We start from the raw sequence: 17,981 nt of genomic DNA, 5'->3' as shown, positions 1-17,981 counted from the left end.
TTATTAACATTTTATTTGTCTGTAAAGGATTCTTGGATTTGTAAACACTTATTCCGCAACTAAGTTCTTAGATTGCACATTTGACGGATGCATTCAGGGTTGGATTAAAGAGGAATTGTCACAAAAACGATCTGCCCGACGATCTAAAAACATCATGAAAGTAACGAACGTTGGTGTAACTTTACCACACTTGTTTGTTCAAATAAATTTGCTCAAGGTGCAACAAATAATTAATTTAAAACGCTCCAAGCTTCCAATTATCATGCAGCATTTTTCCACTCAACCATGAAAGGCGTTTCACAGTCACCATCAAACTAGATGTATTTCGGGACTCATAAAGTTTCCGGGTCTTCTGACACGTTTTCTTCAAATCTAGTAAGCTTACTTATAGTTCAAGCCATAAATATACCGCGGTTAACCCAGGTTATTGGCAAATAAAAATGTTTTGAATATCAATATTGTGTATAAGCTGAGTTATTAAAATATATAAGTTGATCCAGCCATTACCAATCATTAATAGCGTACATTCAATGATACCTTTTCAGGAAATCAATCTGGAACGGCATTGAAGTGCCGTCAAAAGTTCAGAGGCACAAATTTATAAAAGTATATCCTCCAGAGAAAAAATAACAATCCAATGTGTTGCATTCCAAAAGAATGGCATTTTTAGCATTAAGGAGCGTCAAAATATTCGGACCTACTTTCTTTGAATAGAATAAAGGACAAGCCGTTTAGAAAAAAATGCATTATTGGCCAAATATGCGATAAATACTACGATCGAACCATAAGTAACTAAAACATAGATAAAACGTAGAGCGCTTCGTACCAAACGAGCGTCACTTTTCCTCTTTTTCGTGAATGCAATCTACCAAAAGCAACATAATAGTCGCTTACAATGCATAATGCGAGTGAAAGACAGTTTACAGTTATCAGGCTGATCTTTTAAAAGGGGGTTCAATGAAATACAAACATATATCTGCAATAATTCAGAGACATATATCATTCATTGGTCATAAGTGTTTGAACGCTGCCTCCGAAAATTGAAACAAAAAGGAACCATTTAAGAACATTATTTATTGACAAATCATATTGACTTTATAATTGCTAAAACAGATACAAAAAAAAGAAATACACAATACAAACTTACATTTTCTGAACGGTGTTTGTAAAACTTTACATAATATAAACAGCCATAATATAGTAATCATTTGACAGTGCAAAGCATTGTATGCTCATATCTTTTTTAATTGGTGCCAGGTAAACTCTTTGTGGATTAGTGTTTCCGGCCGCGATTTATATAAATACTCAACATTGTTCCAGTACTTACAATCGGAATTCACTAAGTTCCATTGGAGATGGTGAGTTTTCAGTCGAAGCCGAGGGAGACAGGTATCTCCCTACTGGATGATACATGCCCCTCGTGGAATTTCTTGCATCTTGATACTTTGTGAATGTACATTTAAATGCATGTCTAAACTGCCTTCCTGTTAAACAGTAAATGAGAACGTTTATCGAACTGTTAAGTGTTACCAATATAATCTGTATTTCGGAGAAAAGTCTCCATCCAAATTCTTCATAAATGTCACTGTTGAGCAAATAAGCAAAATTATACACGGAATGTGGCAAATTAGAAATACAATTGATAAAGATAATATCATCTTGGTAAAATGTTTCGCCCCGTCATTTGTCTTGTCTGAAGATTTGTAGCTAGACGTCTTCTTTGTTGTTCAGAGTGATAAACTGCCGTGTTTACGCGCATGTTTAACGTTGCCAAAAACTAAACATGGAATAAACGACATAACAACGGGATACATATATCGATAGTACAGTACTGTTATGAATTGAGATTTCCTGAAGTCTGAAACTGTGATTTGTACTGCATGCAATTCATCACTTATGCTTTTGTAGTCAATTTTGAATTCAAACCACCTAATTATATTGAATTCCAACGCGCTTCCTATAATACAGACTAGCGTTGCCCTTGCGCGGGAGACGGTGCACATTATTTTCCCTTTGAGCGGATGGCAAACAACGATATAGCGCATTACTGTAAAGCCCACGGTTGTGACAACTCAGTTCATAAAATTTAATACTTAAAGCGAGAATGCACCTTTTGGTGATATTTACCTACGAATCGGTTAGCCGCTATCATCGAGGGACAAACACATTTTGCGGAACGTAATTATTTAATCCAAATGATCAAAATCTCAGAGATACCATCGCATATGGACATTAAGTGTCAAACATATCGACTCTATTCTAAAATCTCTACAGAAAGACTTTGAGTGCTGCAGAGAAATCCAGATTGCTGCAGAAAATGAAATTTGTCGACAACAAAACCAGAACAGCACCGCACATTATTGTAAAGATAAATGTGATAATAAATATATACATGGATGTTGTTTGTTGACTATTATCAACATAACTTTTTGGATTGAACTCAACGTGAAAATGGTGGACTATTGCTGATGGAAAGGAAATATTTTCTTTCTAGTACGTATTATTGCAGGTTTTGTGCCACAGACGGTGTTTGCAATTATATTCTTACATTAGACTCACCAAAGGCGTAGGTTAATGTCAACCACACTGACAGCAGCTGAAGACAATTAGTGGTCATATTATTGACAAGCATTTTATTTGATTTCGATTTATAACATTATTTTGCATAACGGACGCGAGTTTCCGGTCATGTGACCAGGGCTGGAAAACCCCATCTTACATCTTACATCTTGCGAGATTAAAAATGGCGGACAGGTAACACGGAATTTACAGGTAGCGGTGGAAAATTGGATTTTAGACATGATTTGTTGTGTTATTGATGGATTATTAGATTCAAACAGTGAACAAATAGTTTGGAATACCAAATATTGATTATGGCTGAAAACAGTGAAAGTTTAACACAACTATTAAATAATTCCCAAGAAATGGAGAATGAAGATCTGTTTGGGTCGGAGAGCCAACAGTGGCAACTAGCTGGACGTAATGGACAACCAGCTGGGTCGAAGCAATGATCATCTCAGGACCCAAAGAAGAGAAAACAGGACTCTACAGGTAGCGTCGAACTTTCTTCTTTTGAGAGTATGTCACTACATGACAAAATCAACATATTATTTTCAAAGATTGATGGCATAGAGAAATCTCAAACGAGTATTGAACAAATACAAGACAATGCGAAAAATATTAACCAGAGAGTTAATGAACAGGATGAGAAAATGTTGACCCGTACATACAAAATAATTGATTTAGAGACTAAGGAGCGTAACAGAAATGTACTTATATATGGGCTTGAGGAGGTTGCCAGTAAAGACATTTATGATGAGGTGAATGACTTCATCTATGACTACCTCAGCATGGACCCAGGAGAGCTTTATATAGAAAGCGCCGACAGACAGGGTGATCCAGTAAGATTTAGAGGGGGTAAAAACACAAAAAGGCCAATATTGATGACATTAAGATATGTGTATGAGGTGGAGAGAGTTATGAAAAACGCTCGATTTCTAGCAGGCTCGGGAATGGCCATCGACAAAGACTATCCAGTTGAGATAAGACAAGCACGGAAAAAGCTCTGGCCAACGTATAAAGATTATAGGGCCAAAAACCGCTCAGCCAGAACTCAACTCCGATACCCGGTGGCTATTATTGTTATTGGGCATACCGTGCAGGATGAATTTCCTGATTGGCACAGACTACTCAACCGACCGTTGAAACGAACACAACCTGTACCGGAAGAAGTGATGTCCGACTGTGCTGGCGGAAGCACATATACACAACCACCGGTAACAACAACAGATGCTACGCAGATGCAACGACCGTCCGTTCCAAGAGTCAACGCTAGTCAACCGACTGTGTTTACAGACTGGAAAAAAACAGCTAATATTGCTGTGAATAAGAATGCACTACCTTTGACAAATGGGCTGAATAACACCCAGAATCAATTTGTGCATGCTAATCCATTTTCGGCACTTAAAGGTGAAACTTCGCAATCCCAGCCATTACTTGATCAGCAGAACATACAGCTAAAGAGTAATCCGCGTGCCATTGTTGATAAACAACCGCCACGTGGTAGACCACAATCACGTGCGAAAGCTGTAGCCAATCCAGGCAGAGCAAGGTCAGCCAGCGCACAAATACGACGAGCTACGTCATCATCCACAAGAAAAGCAACCAATGGGAAAGACAGCTCAAAGGGGTCAACGCAAGGTCACGTTGGCTAGGAATTTCCAAGTGCGAATAATGTACATACTAATACGAAATCTACAGTTAAGTTCGCATTGCTTAATGTCCAGGGTTTAATTACCAAACGTCAAAATAAATTAAACTATCCAGAAGTAAATATCATTTTCAAAAATAATGATATTATTTGTTTTACTGAAACATGGGGATCTGAAGAATTTGATTTTGCTGTTAAAGGTTTTCAAGCTTTTGTTTTGAATAGAAAAGAAAAAAATAATTGGCACAACCCGTAATTCTGGAGGGATAACTATCTATGTCAAAGATAAATTTGTGAGGAAAGATATGTTTATCATGGAGCATAGTGATACACATATTTGGATTAAACTTGACGGTAGATTTTTCAATTTCAAAAATGATTTATTTGTTTGTCTTAGTTATATCATTCCAAGTACGTCGAGCAGGAATGCTCTTGTTGACACTAACACATACAATGTTATCATGGAAAATATTATACATATTCAGGATAGTATAATGAGGAAAATTGCTTATTTTTGTTACTTGGTGATCTAAACTCTAGAATAGGGCTTTTGCCAGACTTTGTTTCGGAAGATACAGAATCGTTAATTCATTTGAATATTTTACCAGACGATTATAATATTGATAATATATTACCTAGGCTATCGTTTGATAATGGTACTAACGCTAATGGGTCATTACTGTTGGATTTTTAAAACAGACAGGCTTACGTGTTGCTAATGGACGTGTATGTGGTGATAAAGGTGCATTTATATCAATAGGAAGTTCTGGAGCCAGTCTTGTAGATTATTGTATTGTTAGTGAGAAGTTGCTTAAGCATTTTACGACATTTACCACGAATGGTCCTAATATATTATCAGATCATTGTCTTGTGGAATTTTCATTTGAAGGTAATGTTGATAAATTGAATGTAAATAATGTTTGAACTCAACTGTAATATTGATAGAGCGAATAGTAATGATGATCAATGTATATATAACCTGTTATCATGTATTGAAGGTTTATGTGAGCCTTTATTCAGTAAATGGATTAACAGTCAATTGCTTAATAGTGGAAATACCAATTATGTAAATAGTAACACATCAAGATTTTCGAACCCGTTATTTGACCATGTTCAAGATAAACGGAAGGAAACTTAATTTGTATAGAAAAGATAACAGTGAGTTAAATAGAGTAGCGATGGTACAATCAAGAAGTATTTATAAGAAAAGTGTACGTTCGTTTATTTCAATGAAAATGTAGTTGATAACGAGATGAAGATAATGTTCAGTGAGTTAGATGCACCTTTTACTACTGTTGATATCAGTATAAATATTAAAGAGCTGAATCTAGGTCGAAGTGCTGGGCCAGATAAAGTTTTAAATGAGTTTTTTATATTACGGAAATGATACATTTTCACCAGTATTATCTTTGCTGTTCAATAAACTTTTAGAATTAGGTCATTTTCCGGAATCGTGGAGTGATGGATATTTAGTGCCTATTCACAAGAAGGGCAGTCTGTCAGACGTTAAGAACTTTAGAGGTATCACATTATTGAGTGTATTAGGGAAATTATTTACTAAATGTATCAATGAACGTTTGGCATCATGGGCTGAAAGAAATTACATATACGTTGAATCACAAGCCGGGTTTCGTTCAAAAATGGGAACTACTGACAATATTTTTGTTTTACATAGCTTGATAAATCATGTCCTTAATGCGAATGAACAATTGTATTGTTTATTTGTTGATTACTCTAAAGCATTCGATTATCTTGTTCGACCTAACATATGGTATAAATTATATAAGTTAGGTCTTCGAGAAAAAACTTTTTAATGTTATAAAAGGTATATATAGTAGTGTCAAAACAAAAGTGAAGCTTTTTGGAGAACTGGTGAATTGTTTGAAAGTTTTGTTGGTGTTCGTCAAGGGGAATGTTTAAGCCCGTTTATTTTTTCTATGTACCTAAATGACTTAGAAGATGAATTATTTTTGAATGGAACCAAAGGAATATATATTGATACAATCAAGTTATTTCTATTGATGTATGCAAATGATATTGTAATATTTGCCAAAACAAGTGAGGAAATGCAACGTTATTTAAACATTTTACATGACTACTGTAACAGATGGAAGCTATCTGTAAATAAGGATAAGACTAAAGTTGTTGTATTTAGGAAAGGCGGTAGACTACCTCAAAATTTGAAATTCCATTATGGTGACTCAGAAATAGATGTTGTTATTTAGGTATTGTTTTCACATCTGGGGGCTCTTTTATGGAAACACTATCAGGTCAGGCAAATAAGGCTGTTTTTAAACTAAAAAGGTATCTTCAGAATTTTGCCAACATATCAACTGAACATGTGTTAGATCTATTTGATAAATAAGTTAAGCCCATCTTATTTTATGGTTGTGAGGTCTGGGGATTTTCCAGTGCCAACAATATAGAAAGAATTCATACAATGTTTTTTAAGAACTTATTAGGGGTTAAAACTTCGGCACAAAATGATTTCGTATATGGTGAATTAGGAAGAATAGATTTGTTTTCTATGCGATTGACGTACATTTTAAAATACTGGTTCAGAATATTAGATTGCTGTGACAGAAAGTATTCAAAGGTTATGTATAAAACGATGTTAAATAAAATTGAAAATAACCCAAGAAAAATTAATTGGGCAGTAAATGTTAAAAATATGTTGTGCAATTATGGTTTTCATGAAGTCTGGAGTGCCCAAGGGGTGGGGAACACAAAAACATTTATCAGTATTTTTCAGCGTCGAGTAAAGGATATCTTTATCCAAAATTGGTACAGCAGACTAGAAAACTCAACTAGAGCGTCGTTCTATAAAGTGTTTGCAAATTTTGAGTTTCAGTCATATTTGAAGAATGTAAACATTAATAAATATAAAATAGCATTAACTAAATTACAATTATCATCACACCGGCTCTCGGTTGAGACTGGAAGATGGACAAATATTCTTAGAAATGATCGCTTATGTAGAGCATGCAATAAGTTAGAAGATGAGTACCACCTGTTATTTGAATGTCTTTTGTACAACGACATACGATGTAAATACATTAAGAAATATTATAGGGAGAGACCTAGCATGTTTAAGGCAGTTTCGTTGCTAAAGTCTGAAAATGCAAACATCTTAAAAAATTTAGCTGTATATATATTTAATGCATTTGAAATAAGGAAAACGTATGTTCACGTATAAATTTCTAATGAGTAGAAACTATGTGTGCTCTCAGCTGTATAACATTTCAAAAAACATTTAACATCACAATGCATTTTATTTGGTAAGCAAAACAATACTAATATCGACATAGCTTTACCCTGTAAACCCTCCTAATATTTCGTTTTCGCTCTTTTAGTGGGGGTGGGAATGGGACATATTCATTAAAGTTAGACACGTTTGTACTTCTAAGATTATAACGCACAAGTAGTATATTTTGTAAAATAATTAAACTTCAAATTTAATACATATAATATGCATGTTGTATAATTGTATTTTGTAGACACTGTTGTTAATACTATGATATAAATATAATATTTCATAGTTAAGATCATTTATGTATTTATGATATGTATATCAAACTCTCCTAGGTACAGCTGCTATTTATTTGATACAATTATACTTGTTTACTTGTTCGCTATTTGAATTTGTATACGTAAGCTTTTGTATTCGATGAATTTGATCACGGGTCATGTTGGCCTATTTCAAATGTATATTGTGTGTTATATTTCCTTGAATAAACTTTCTTCTTTTTCTTCATCCCCCATGTAAGATGAGTCATGCGCAACAACGTGCCACTTCTTATATCTTTTATTTTATGGTTTATTGAAAGTATATTGTGCCATTTCAATAAAGCACATTGAAATATGTATGTATGCAAGTATTTTTAATTCAAATTGAAAATAAATAATGGTAAAAATGCGATTCATAGTTATTTAAAATTACTGCGCTTTATGACGTCAGTATACAACGTCGCACGCGCTTTTTGGTGTAATTGTACTAAAGTTCGTTTTCTACGTCATTTTTGACACAAATTGATAATTTTAGATATGCAAGAAAAAATATCAATCATGTTTTTCCGGCCCGGATCGAAAATCCGACCCAAAGCCTCGTTACCGGCTTACGCGCATGCCCTATGGTCGGATTTTTCGATCCGAACCGGAAACAAATGATAGATACTTATAATATTTAGGTAAAAATTCCGACGAACACGGTCGGCAAGGGGTTGATATAGGCACACCTTGAGATATGGGATACTATGTGCATAACTAGAACTAGGAGCAACAATTATTTTTAAAGGATAAAAACAATAATTATCCGGGCAACATTTGATGGACACATATCTGTTATCTCTCCGAGCAGCATGAGATGAACACTTATCTGTTCTCTTTCAGTGCTCCAGCAAAATCTATAGGGCAGGGTGTGGCATGCTGTTGCCCTTTTATCGCATCCTTCTGTCCTTTTACTTCACCCTGTTGAGCCATTTTGTTCGACAGTAAATTTTCAGAAATATGTTAAAAAATAATAAATATACATAATATTGACAGTAAAGTCAAGATATAGCTAAGATATTCATAACAAACTATTAAAATTAAAGTAGCTATAACATTGACACAATAAGAATTGAACTTTGGCCGTTGCAAGTGCCCCATTAAGACTTATTCAATTCGCATCAAAAGTGCCCTTTTTGACCTAGCACCCTGCCCTTTTCAAACCCTTGCTTGAGCACTGTCTCTATTGCGTTTCCTAGATCCGAAATACAGATCGATGCCACCATACGCCGGTGCGTACAAAAACTCCGTATTCAGACTTCAGCGTCTAGAAAGCGAGCCTTTGGGTGGGTTTACTCAAAGCGCATTAATGATGACGAGTATCATGTTTTGACACGGTAAAAATTAAACGATCACTATTTATCTAATGCAAGGCCACTGCTGAAATCACATGCATACGTATTGTTACTGATTTTCGACATTTCTAATTTTCGCAATGTAGTGTCATTTAGTACGAGTCACCACATTGCAGTTGTCTAATTTCTTGTACATTTGATATGTCTACATGATTCTTTAAATTAAACTTACATTAAGCCCGCGCTAGAGGTCGCTTGAAATTTGATAACATTTTTGTTTCAATTAAAGAAAAATCAATAAAGTAGAAACTGCTGGGTTTTTTTTAACTCATATCGAGGTCAAGTTGACAAATCGTCAAAGTAGAAAAAATCGTTAAGTTTTCGTGTACGTTGTCGCCGTAGTGGCAACCAAATAGAGAACAAGAAGCACGTTTCGCGGTGCCGAGTCTTCAAGGAGATTATTTCTTCGAGTTTTAACTACAACCTAAAGTGTTTTTACGAGCAATACTCGACTTCGTCACTACCAGATATCAAATACGAGCAACAACAAACTGACTTTATGGAGAAAATTTACTGACTTTATGGAGAAAATTTACTAGGATATATTTACCAAAAATGCGCATCATTGCGTGTATTGCGAGCCTTTTTTGATTTGGTTTTCAAATTAAATCGCAGTCCACTGCACCAACATCTGTCTACACTCTTACAGAAAGCTCGTTATGTCATATAACGTCTAAACTTTAATGAACAAATGTGTTACAACCTCGTACACTTTTTATTTCATGAAAGAGTACTACTCTCGAAATAACTTTCGACATTTAATAGCGATATAGGGCAGGTTTTAACTAGCTTTATCAATGTCAGTTTCAATGTAATCAGGCAATACTTCAGATTGGAAAAAATCAATTTCTAGCGTTTCACATGTATGTCATTGACAACCCTACATTTCCAGTTCAAAGCCAATTGATTAAAGAAGATACCCACTCCTGTGCAGGGAAACCCGCTTTGACAGGTCATAATATCTATTTTTAAAGAGGATATAAATTAAAGTAAGTTTTGCATCACACTATTTATTTTTAAGAATTACATCACAGGAAAAAGATATAAATTGAAATGTGCCAAATAGAAGAGGTATAAGCAAACAGAAATACGCCCTTACTTTCAATGAATTTCATACAAATTGCAAACAACGGTTGAACTTGCAATAGTCTCTAAAACTGAATCTCATATTTTCTTTAAAACACTCTGGAGGAAAGTTATTCAATTTTCGCCACAGTTTTCTCTTTTCTGGTCTACCAAACATCTTGTTTCGACAATAACAAAATCTGACAAGATAAAAAAGTTACAGTTTTGAAGAGCAGGTATTAAAGAACTTCCATGTCAAATTTGATTAAATTCAATGAATTGAATGGCTTTGAATGTTTTCAAATACTCTAAAGTCACTTCATCGACAACTTGAGGCTTTTAAACTTAAGTAACCATCTGTAGAAAGGTATCATGGCCCGTTCATCAATAAATAATATGACCTTTTCGCCAAGTTCTAGTACAGCAGGTAATATTTAATCGACGAGATATTCATATCCAAACGTTTGAGGTTCGATTGCTTAATTGGACCACTATCCATCATTGATGAGGTAATTTAATCAAATGAAAAACGATTATTTGAAGAAATAATTTCAGGATTAATTACTTTTAATGCATGTATCTTATTAAGAAATATATATTGCAAGTGTTTGAACTAAAAAACGAGGAAGCTCTGTTAGGTTTTTAAATGGCTCTGTATATTTTTATTCTGTTTTCTTTTTTAATTCTGTTGTTTTTTTCATTAATAAACCTGTAATTTTTATCCCATTTCTGTTTGAATAACGGGCTTTACACTAGTTTTAATGATGGTTTAGTTTCTGCATTTCGATCAGTATAAACGACTGACAGATGTTTATTTAACGCATTAAAAAATACTTTTTTAAAGTCGTGATTGTTTTAAATTTAAAATACTATATAAAGGAAATGTAAATATTCTCATAGTCAAATATTTGCAAACTCGAGTATTGAATATATATAACAAATAATAATTACAAGTTAAAGAAAACAATGGCATGTATAATAATCAAACACACTTGAATAATGACAGTTTTGTGCATAAGCGCTCTCTTAGAATACTGGAATCTGGTCTCTTCTTTGAAGAATGATTTCATCATCTAACGTCAAAATCACCTGCAAAAATTAAATCAGTTTAAGAAATCCAATCCAAGCTTGATGTTAAATGTTGGTACCTGTTGACCCCATAAAATTTTGGTATCATTTGAAAGGTATTTGCTTACTGTTTCCTAAAATGTTAAATAAACGACTGAAAGCATACTAGATCAGGGAATGCTTAATGGACAAAATTTATTGTAAACACTTATTTTTATTCAAAGACAAAGAAAGAAAGAAAAGGAATACGGAATTAGTTAATAACAACAGTTAGAAAAGCAGATGACACAAGTTTATGTCGTTGTTCAAATCTTATACAAAAATTGCAAATTTAGTTCATATTAGATGTTTTCTTACCAAAAACGAGAAGAATAGACTTATCGCTGAGAGGAAATGCCAAATATCGTGTTTGTCATAGAACTGCAGCAGCACGCATTCTCGATTTCCCTCCCGAGACCCGGCTGGTGACAACTAACAAGATAGAGATAGATAGATTAAACTTTAAGACTTTTGTTGTTTGTAATAGTTGCAATATTTATGGAAGCCATGCATGATAATGCACATTGTGCATTTGCCATGACCTATGCCCAAATGTATTAACGCCACGACTCCAAGTTTGAGATTTGAATGAGATTTTGAAATCTAACAAAAAGCCATTTACATCTATTATTTCGACAAAATATTAACCAGCAAAAATAGCCATACAAATAAAACATACACTATTTTTCATCAACAAATCTTTGCTAATACCTTTTTAAAAAATAAAATAAGATTACCAGTTTTAAACATGCATTCTTACTCCTAAATAAGATTTACAAAAACTAATAATATTGTTTTCATATTCAAAAATGGATGTATGAATGTCGAAAACAATGGTTCTTATGAGGGTTACCGAGTTGAATTTGGAAGAAAAATACAACATGATATTTCTATCTTATAAAAGTATAATAGACAACACTAAATCTTTTTACAGTCACGCATCATTTAATATTTTTGCGCTTTCTGCTATAAAATACACGGTTACAATCTTGATATCAGTAATTAATATTTTCCATAAATGCATTATTTAGTAAGTAGCTAAAGGTTTATCAATCAAAATATGTATCTGTTATACTTGTGTTTGTATTGATTTTAAATAAGAGTGTCACTTTAAGTGTTGGGTCTCAAACTCACACACTAGTGGATATAGGTCCTGTACTTAAATAAAACAATCTGTCAATATTCAATATATCCGGCGATTTGCACTAGCAATACATTACATTGAACTAAATGAACTATTTCAGGCAAGAACATTAATTCAGTAGCATTTACATACCGACAGCAAATTAATCATTTACCTGCCATGATGTCAAATGAGCAAGAAAGAAATACAGCGCAAATGTCCAAGTAACCATTGACAAAACAATGAGCACAATCGTTAATTTGGCAATTTTTTCTTTCGCCCAAATCTGTAACAAAAAAGAGACATGTTTATTGTACGCCATTCAAATAAATAACAAACGATCATTTTTTAGAATTGGTTATTTATTGAGGAGCAATATCTTTTTTTTAAATGAATTGTGTTAATGGTCACATAAGACATTATTAGTTTAATATTGCAATCAACCACAAGTTATTATGATGACATTCATCCATGATTCTACGATAACTTGATGTTATCATTGTTTTGCTATTGTTTTGTTTTCGTGATTGGGTTGTTATTTCAGAGATATAGGAGAAAAATGCACCTCAGCGCACCCTGCATTCCAAACAATCGCATGGAGGCACCCCCTTTTCAAGCCGGGGCTACATAACGAATGACTGTACAGTTCAAACTAATTCCTAACAATTCATAATAAACTTCTTTATAATACGGCCCAGTCCCAAACAACTTAAAAAGCATCGGTGCCACAAACAAAAAACAATTGATAAACAAATGAAACGTGCTTGAAGATGCACGAAAATAAATTCATTTTAGGTGTTTGTTGTCTGTATGTGGTGTTTGAGTTTGTGGTGTTTATACGTTTGTGTCTCAAGTCCATTGTCATTTGAGCCTCTCAAATGTTTTTATTTTCTGAACTTTCGACTACTTTCCATGTCCGTGTAGTTTGAATTGTATTATTAAGCAGCCGTATGAGGATTTTTTGAAGGTATTTCAAGTATTACAATTCGATTATGAAATATGCAAATCATGACGTTCCATAAGTTAAGTAATTAATGCCATGAAGTAATTTTTTAATTATTAAGAATTGGCGGAGTGAGAGTAGCGTCAAGCTATAATTGACTTAGAATACTTCATTAGTTGACACATTGTCAACGCAAAATCTGACGCATGTTCACTTCACGTTGAACTACCGAATAAATAACAATGGTGGTATGTAACCTATAAGGGACCAAACTGCTGTAATTTTTGGCAAGAAATGTATTGCACTTCACTATTTTTGGCGAATTATTACAATTAAATGCATTGAAATGTCCAGTTGATCAAAAGTTGCTTTCTCCTCGTTTTAACTTTTGCACAGATTTTAACTTAAGTTGTCTGCGTTCCTACGAGCTCTCAAAATGTCAAAATTTGGTGAGACTTGAAATGTGAGCAAAGATGATAAGAACTGCACCATCTTGGTGTTTAATATGCCTTTTCATATCAGGTTCAGTCGGTTGGAAAATCTCAAAACGCATAAAAAATACAGACGAATAGGCGCTTTAATGACAGGCAGTTAAACTGGAAAACCTGACACAGAATATTAGATGGATCTAGTTTTGGGTGTTTTGTATGTATAAAAGACTAATCAAGTGGGGTTTTTTCATTAAAAAATCAGGGACGGGTTTATTTTTAATATAGTTTAAAAGTCTGAGTTTTACACTAGTTTTGACAATTCAATCATCAGTAAACATACTACAATATGTGGTTTCGTTTGTGTTAAAATAGCAATATCTTCACATACATAAACTGGAAATAAAAAAGACATGTTTTCTTTATGTTTTTTTTATATAGGCTCAATCATGAAAAAGTCGAGCAATTAATAAATAAGATTAAAATTGTACTACGTAAATATTTTTTTGTAATAAAAGCATTTTAAAACAACAATCTACAATTAAGAATATGTTCCCACTAAGACGGTGCCATTTTTATGATTAAACCTAAATGTCGTCATAACCGTGACTAAATATAAAATGAAGAAAATACCTTCGAAACTATATACAATGAAGTATATAGCAAAAGATTTCCAATGAATATACCAAGCAAATAGCTCGCAAAGTCTCCTCTTTGACTCCGACACACTCCATATATGGCTCTGAAATACGAAGTGGGGTGTGGAAAAAGAAGCTTGGAGGATAAATATTTGGTACAGGTCAGGTCAGGTTAAAACCGCAAAATGCTTCGGATGGTGTATCTGTCTGCTGAATTTTCTGTGTGATATTGAGAACACTATTTTTATTTTCGCTGGCAATACATTAAATATTGATTAATAATGATGTTTTATACTTTTATTGCATAATGTATATGTCTGTGCTGTATCGATACGTAATATGTCTCTCGTTTAGTGTTTGTTATGCTTTGCAACATGGAACGGTATCATCGTTGATAGTTTAAACCATTTGTCGTTTTATGTAGTGGTTGTTTTTGCTGTGGTGTGTTGGTCGTTTAGCGTCTGTAATGCCCTGGCCTTGTGCCCCTTGACATGGTGGTCGCTAAATTCTAGTTTACTAGGCTTGTCCCTGTAGTTTCCATTTACTTACTCTAATAAAAGTAGCACACTAAGATCCTTTTGCTCGTTGAGGGGAGACAAAAAATGCGGGTAGGGTAAAGTAGACCTTACAAGATATCTTTTTTAAAAAGAGGAAGGTCATATAGATCATAAATACGGTTTGGTGAGTAGGGTCAGTGAGCGGGCCAATTGTGCAGTTGAAATGCTCATTAAAAGAAGCCATTACCTTCATCAAAACGTAAAATGTGGTGTACAGTGCAAGATTTACAACAAAAACAGCTAGTAAAAGACTGGCAAAATCTGACGGTGAACCTATCCCAGCAACCAGAGCTCTACATTTTCAAAAAAAAGATTCATAGCAAATTATTCTTCATACTAAAAATGTACCTATTCTAGATATATTTTTTTTACAACTTACCTGCAGTTTGTTATTTCTCACAAATTACAGAGTTACAAGAGTATATTGAGGAATGTGAACGATACTTAAGTCAGTCAATCAAGGGCAGGTACCCTTAATTGAAATATGCATGTTTTTTCTGCATTTTAGAAAAAAAATTAAGCTACATTTTCAACTTCAAAAATGTCGTTTGTTCTCACATGCGGATAGTTAAGAGCAAAAGTGCTAATTTTTATTAATGTTTGGATACACAATTATTTGAAAAATTTAAGTTGATACAGTCAATTGTAAAAAACAAGCATAAACGAAAATTAAAAAAAATATTTAGTAATCTAAAACTAATACACTTGAAAAGTGCCGGCTGACCTTTTAAAAACCAATACTTACATTGCCCAGTTGACTACGTTTCCGATCAACAATAGAATTAGTCGATTCTGAAAATATGGGACACAATTACATCCATGCAATATTCGTAAGACGAGGATGATTTTTTTACAAAACTTATCAACAATAGCGATACCGACAAACACCAGTGTTGTTTGCTACATTTTATTGATAATGTCCCGAGGAAAATTGCAAACGGTCCATCAGTATGGACAGAGGTCAGACTTGCACCGTTTTTAAGCCTATTTATTGCTTATGTTTTTGCCAGACAAATTGACACTGCTTTTGTCCTATCTATTAACTACAATATGTACATCAAAGGATATCACTGCTAGTGAAATTGAATATGTTTTGCGAAAAAGAACGGGTATGAACTATGTCGGTCATACAGCTATCTTTGAGATTGAGCTAAAATAATTAAGTAAAACAATGCCTACCGTGTGAACGGGCCTACGGCATTTAATCCAGTCTGAGATCAGTAGAAGCCATAGACGCTTGAAAATATATCTATCTGCAAAATAAAAAAAATCATGGTTAAAACAAACCTTTTTCAGTGCGTCATAAAGTTGGGAATTGTTATCTTAAATAATCGACCAAAACATTTTAGGTTACTGAGATGTTCATTATCCATCTAGGGATGGACAATTTCGGCCCTTAACACTTTCAAAAATTGGCCTAACAATTATTTTTTACAAAATGTTAATATATGAATTGCATCACGAGAGTATCAATAAACATAAACAAACAAATAAATAACGTCATTTATAGTGTTTTTTACAATTCATACTTACGGTAACTTTGATGTCACATACTGACCACCAGATTATTTCTAAATTAATTCAATCAAACAGTTGCGGTTGCACATGGAATAATTGACTATTAACAATACCGCTTCATCTTTCAATTGGATGCTAAACTTTTCAATATACTAATATAAATAAGGAATTAAATAATTTATTTATCTATGGATAAAATGTAAATGTAACAACTAACCATTAACCATCTATATATAGTTTTTAATATAATTTTATAAAGTAAAATTAATATAACCTAATTGCCATTGGCCTATACATAGTAAAATAAATTATCACCCAATTGCCATAGGCTTATTTAGTAAATACAACTTTTATCCGATTACCATTGACTCATATAGTAAATACAACTAATATCTTATTGCCATTGTCTCATATAGTAAATACAACTAATATCTTATTGCCATTGTCCCATATAGTAAATACAACTAATACCTTATTACCATTGACTAATATAGTAAATACAACTAATATCTTATTGCCATTGACCCATATAGTAAATACAACTAATACCTTATTGCCATTGACCCATATAGTAAATACAACTAATACCTTATTGCCATTGTCTCATATAGTAAATACAACTAATATCTTATTACCATTGACTCATATAGTAAATACAACTAATACCTTATTACCATTGTCTCATATAGTAAATACAACTAATATCTTCTTACCACTGACTCATATAGTAAATACAACTAATACCTTATTACCATTGACTCATATAGTAAATACAACAAATACCTTATTGTCAATGACTCATATAGTAAATACAATAAATACCTTATTGCCAATGACTCATATAGTAAATACAACTAATATCTTATTGCCATTTGCCCGTATAGTAAATACAACTAATATCCAATTGCCATTGACCCATATAGTAAATACAACTAATACCTTATTGCCATTGTCCCATATAGTAAATACAACTAATACCTTATTGCCAATGACTCATATAGTAAATACAACTAATACCTTATTACCATTGTCCCATATAGTAAATACAACTAATACCTTATTGCCAATGACTCATATAGTAAATACAACTAATACCTTATTGCCAATGACTCATATAGTAAATACAACTAATATCTTATTGCCATTGACTCATATAGTAAATACAACTAATACCTTATTACCATTGTCCCATATAGTAAATACAACTAATACCTTATTGCCAATGACTCATATAGTAAATACAACTAATACCTTATTGCCAATGACTCATATAGTAAATACAACTAATACCTTATTGCCAATGACTCATATAGTAAATACAACTAATATCTTATTGCCATTGACTCATATAGTAAATACAACTAATACCTTATTACCATTGTCCCATATAGCAAATACAACTAATACCTTATTGCCAATGACTCATATAGTAAATACAACTAATACCTTATTGCCAATGACTCATATAGTAAATACAACTAATATATTATT

General features: G+C 33.1%; 1 protein-coding gene across 3 annotated transcripts in view; it reads right to left on the bottom strand.

The window, feature by feature from the left end:
• Positions 1-9,837: 9,837 nt before the first annotated feature.
• LOC128234135 (SID1 transmembrane family member 1-like) overlaps positions 9,838-17,981 on the bottom strand; it is a 56,469-nt gene continuing 48,325 nt past the window's right edge. Inside the window, exons 17-23 of one of the 3 annotated variants that reach the window (XM_052948175.1) lie at positions 16,152-16,225; positions 15,718-15,764; positions 14,411-14,519; positions 12,582-12,692; positions 11,602-11,715; positions 11,169-11,265; positions 9,838-10,376 (exon numbers count right to left, since the gene is read on the bottom strand). In XM_052948175.1, the coding sequence (XP_052804135.1) occupies positions 11,203-11,265; positions 11,602-11,715; positions 12,582-12,692; positions 14,411-14,519; positions 15,718-15,764; positions 16,152-16,225 (518 nt within the window). In that variant the 3' untranslated portion in view covers positions 9,838-10,376; positions 11,169-11,202. Of the gene's footprint in view, positions 10,377-11,092; positions 11,266-11,601; positions 11,716-12,581; positions 12,693-14,410; positions 14,520-14,967; positions 15,266-15,717; positions 15,765-16,151; positions 16,226-17,981 lie in introns of those variants that run through there. The other 2 variants (XM_052948174.1, XM_052948176.1) reach the window with 2 other exon arrangements.

This window comes from Mya arenaria, chromosome 5, assembly GCF_026914265.1.
Source record: "Mya arenaria isolate MELC-2E11 chromosome 5, ASM2691426v1".
Taxonomy (NCBI): Eukaryota; Metazoa; Mollusca; class Bivalvia; order Myida; family Myidae; genus Mya; species Mya arenaria.
Note: the sequence above shows the minus strand (reverse complement) of the source record. Positions and strands in the feature narration are given on the sequence as shown.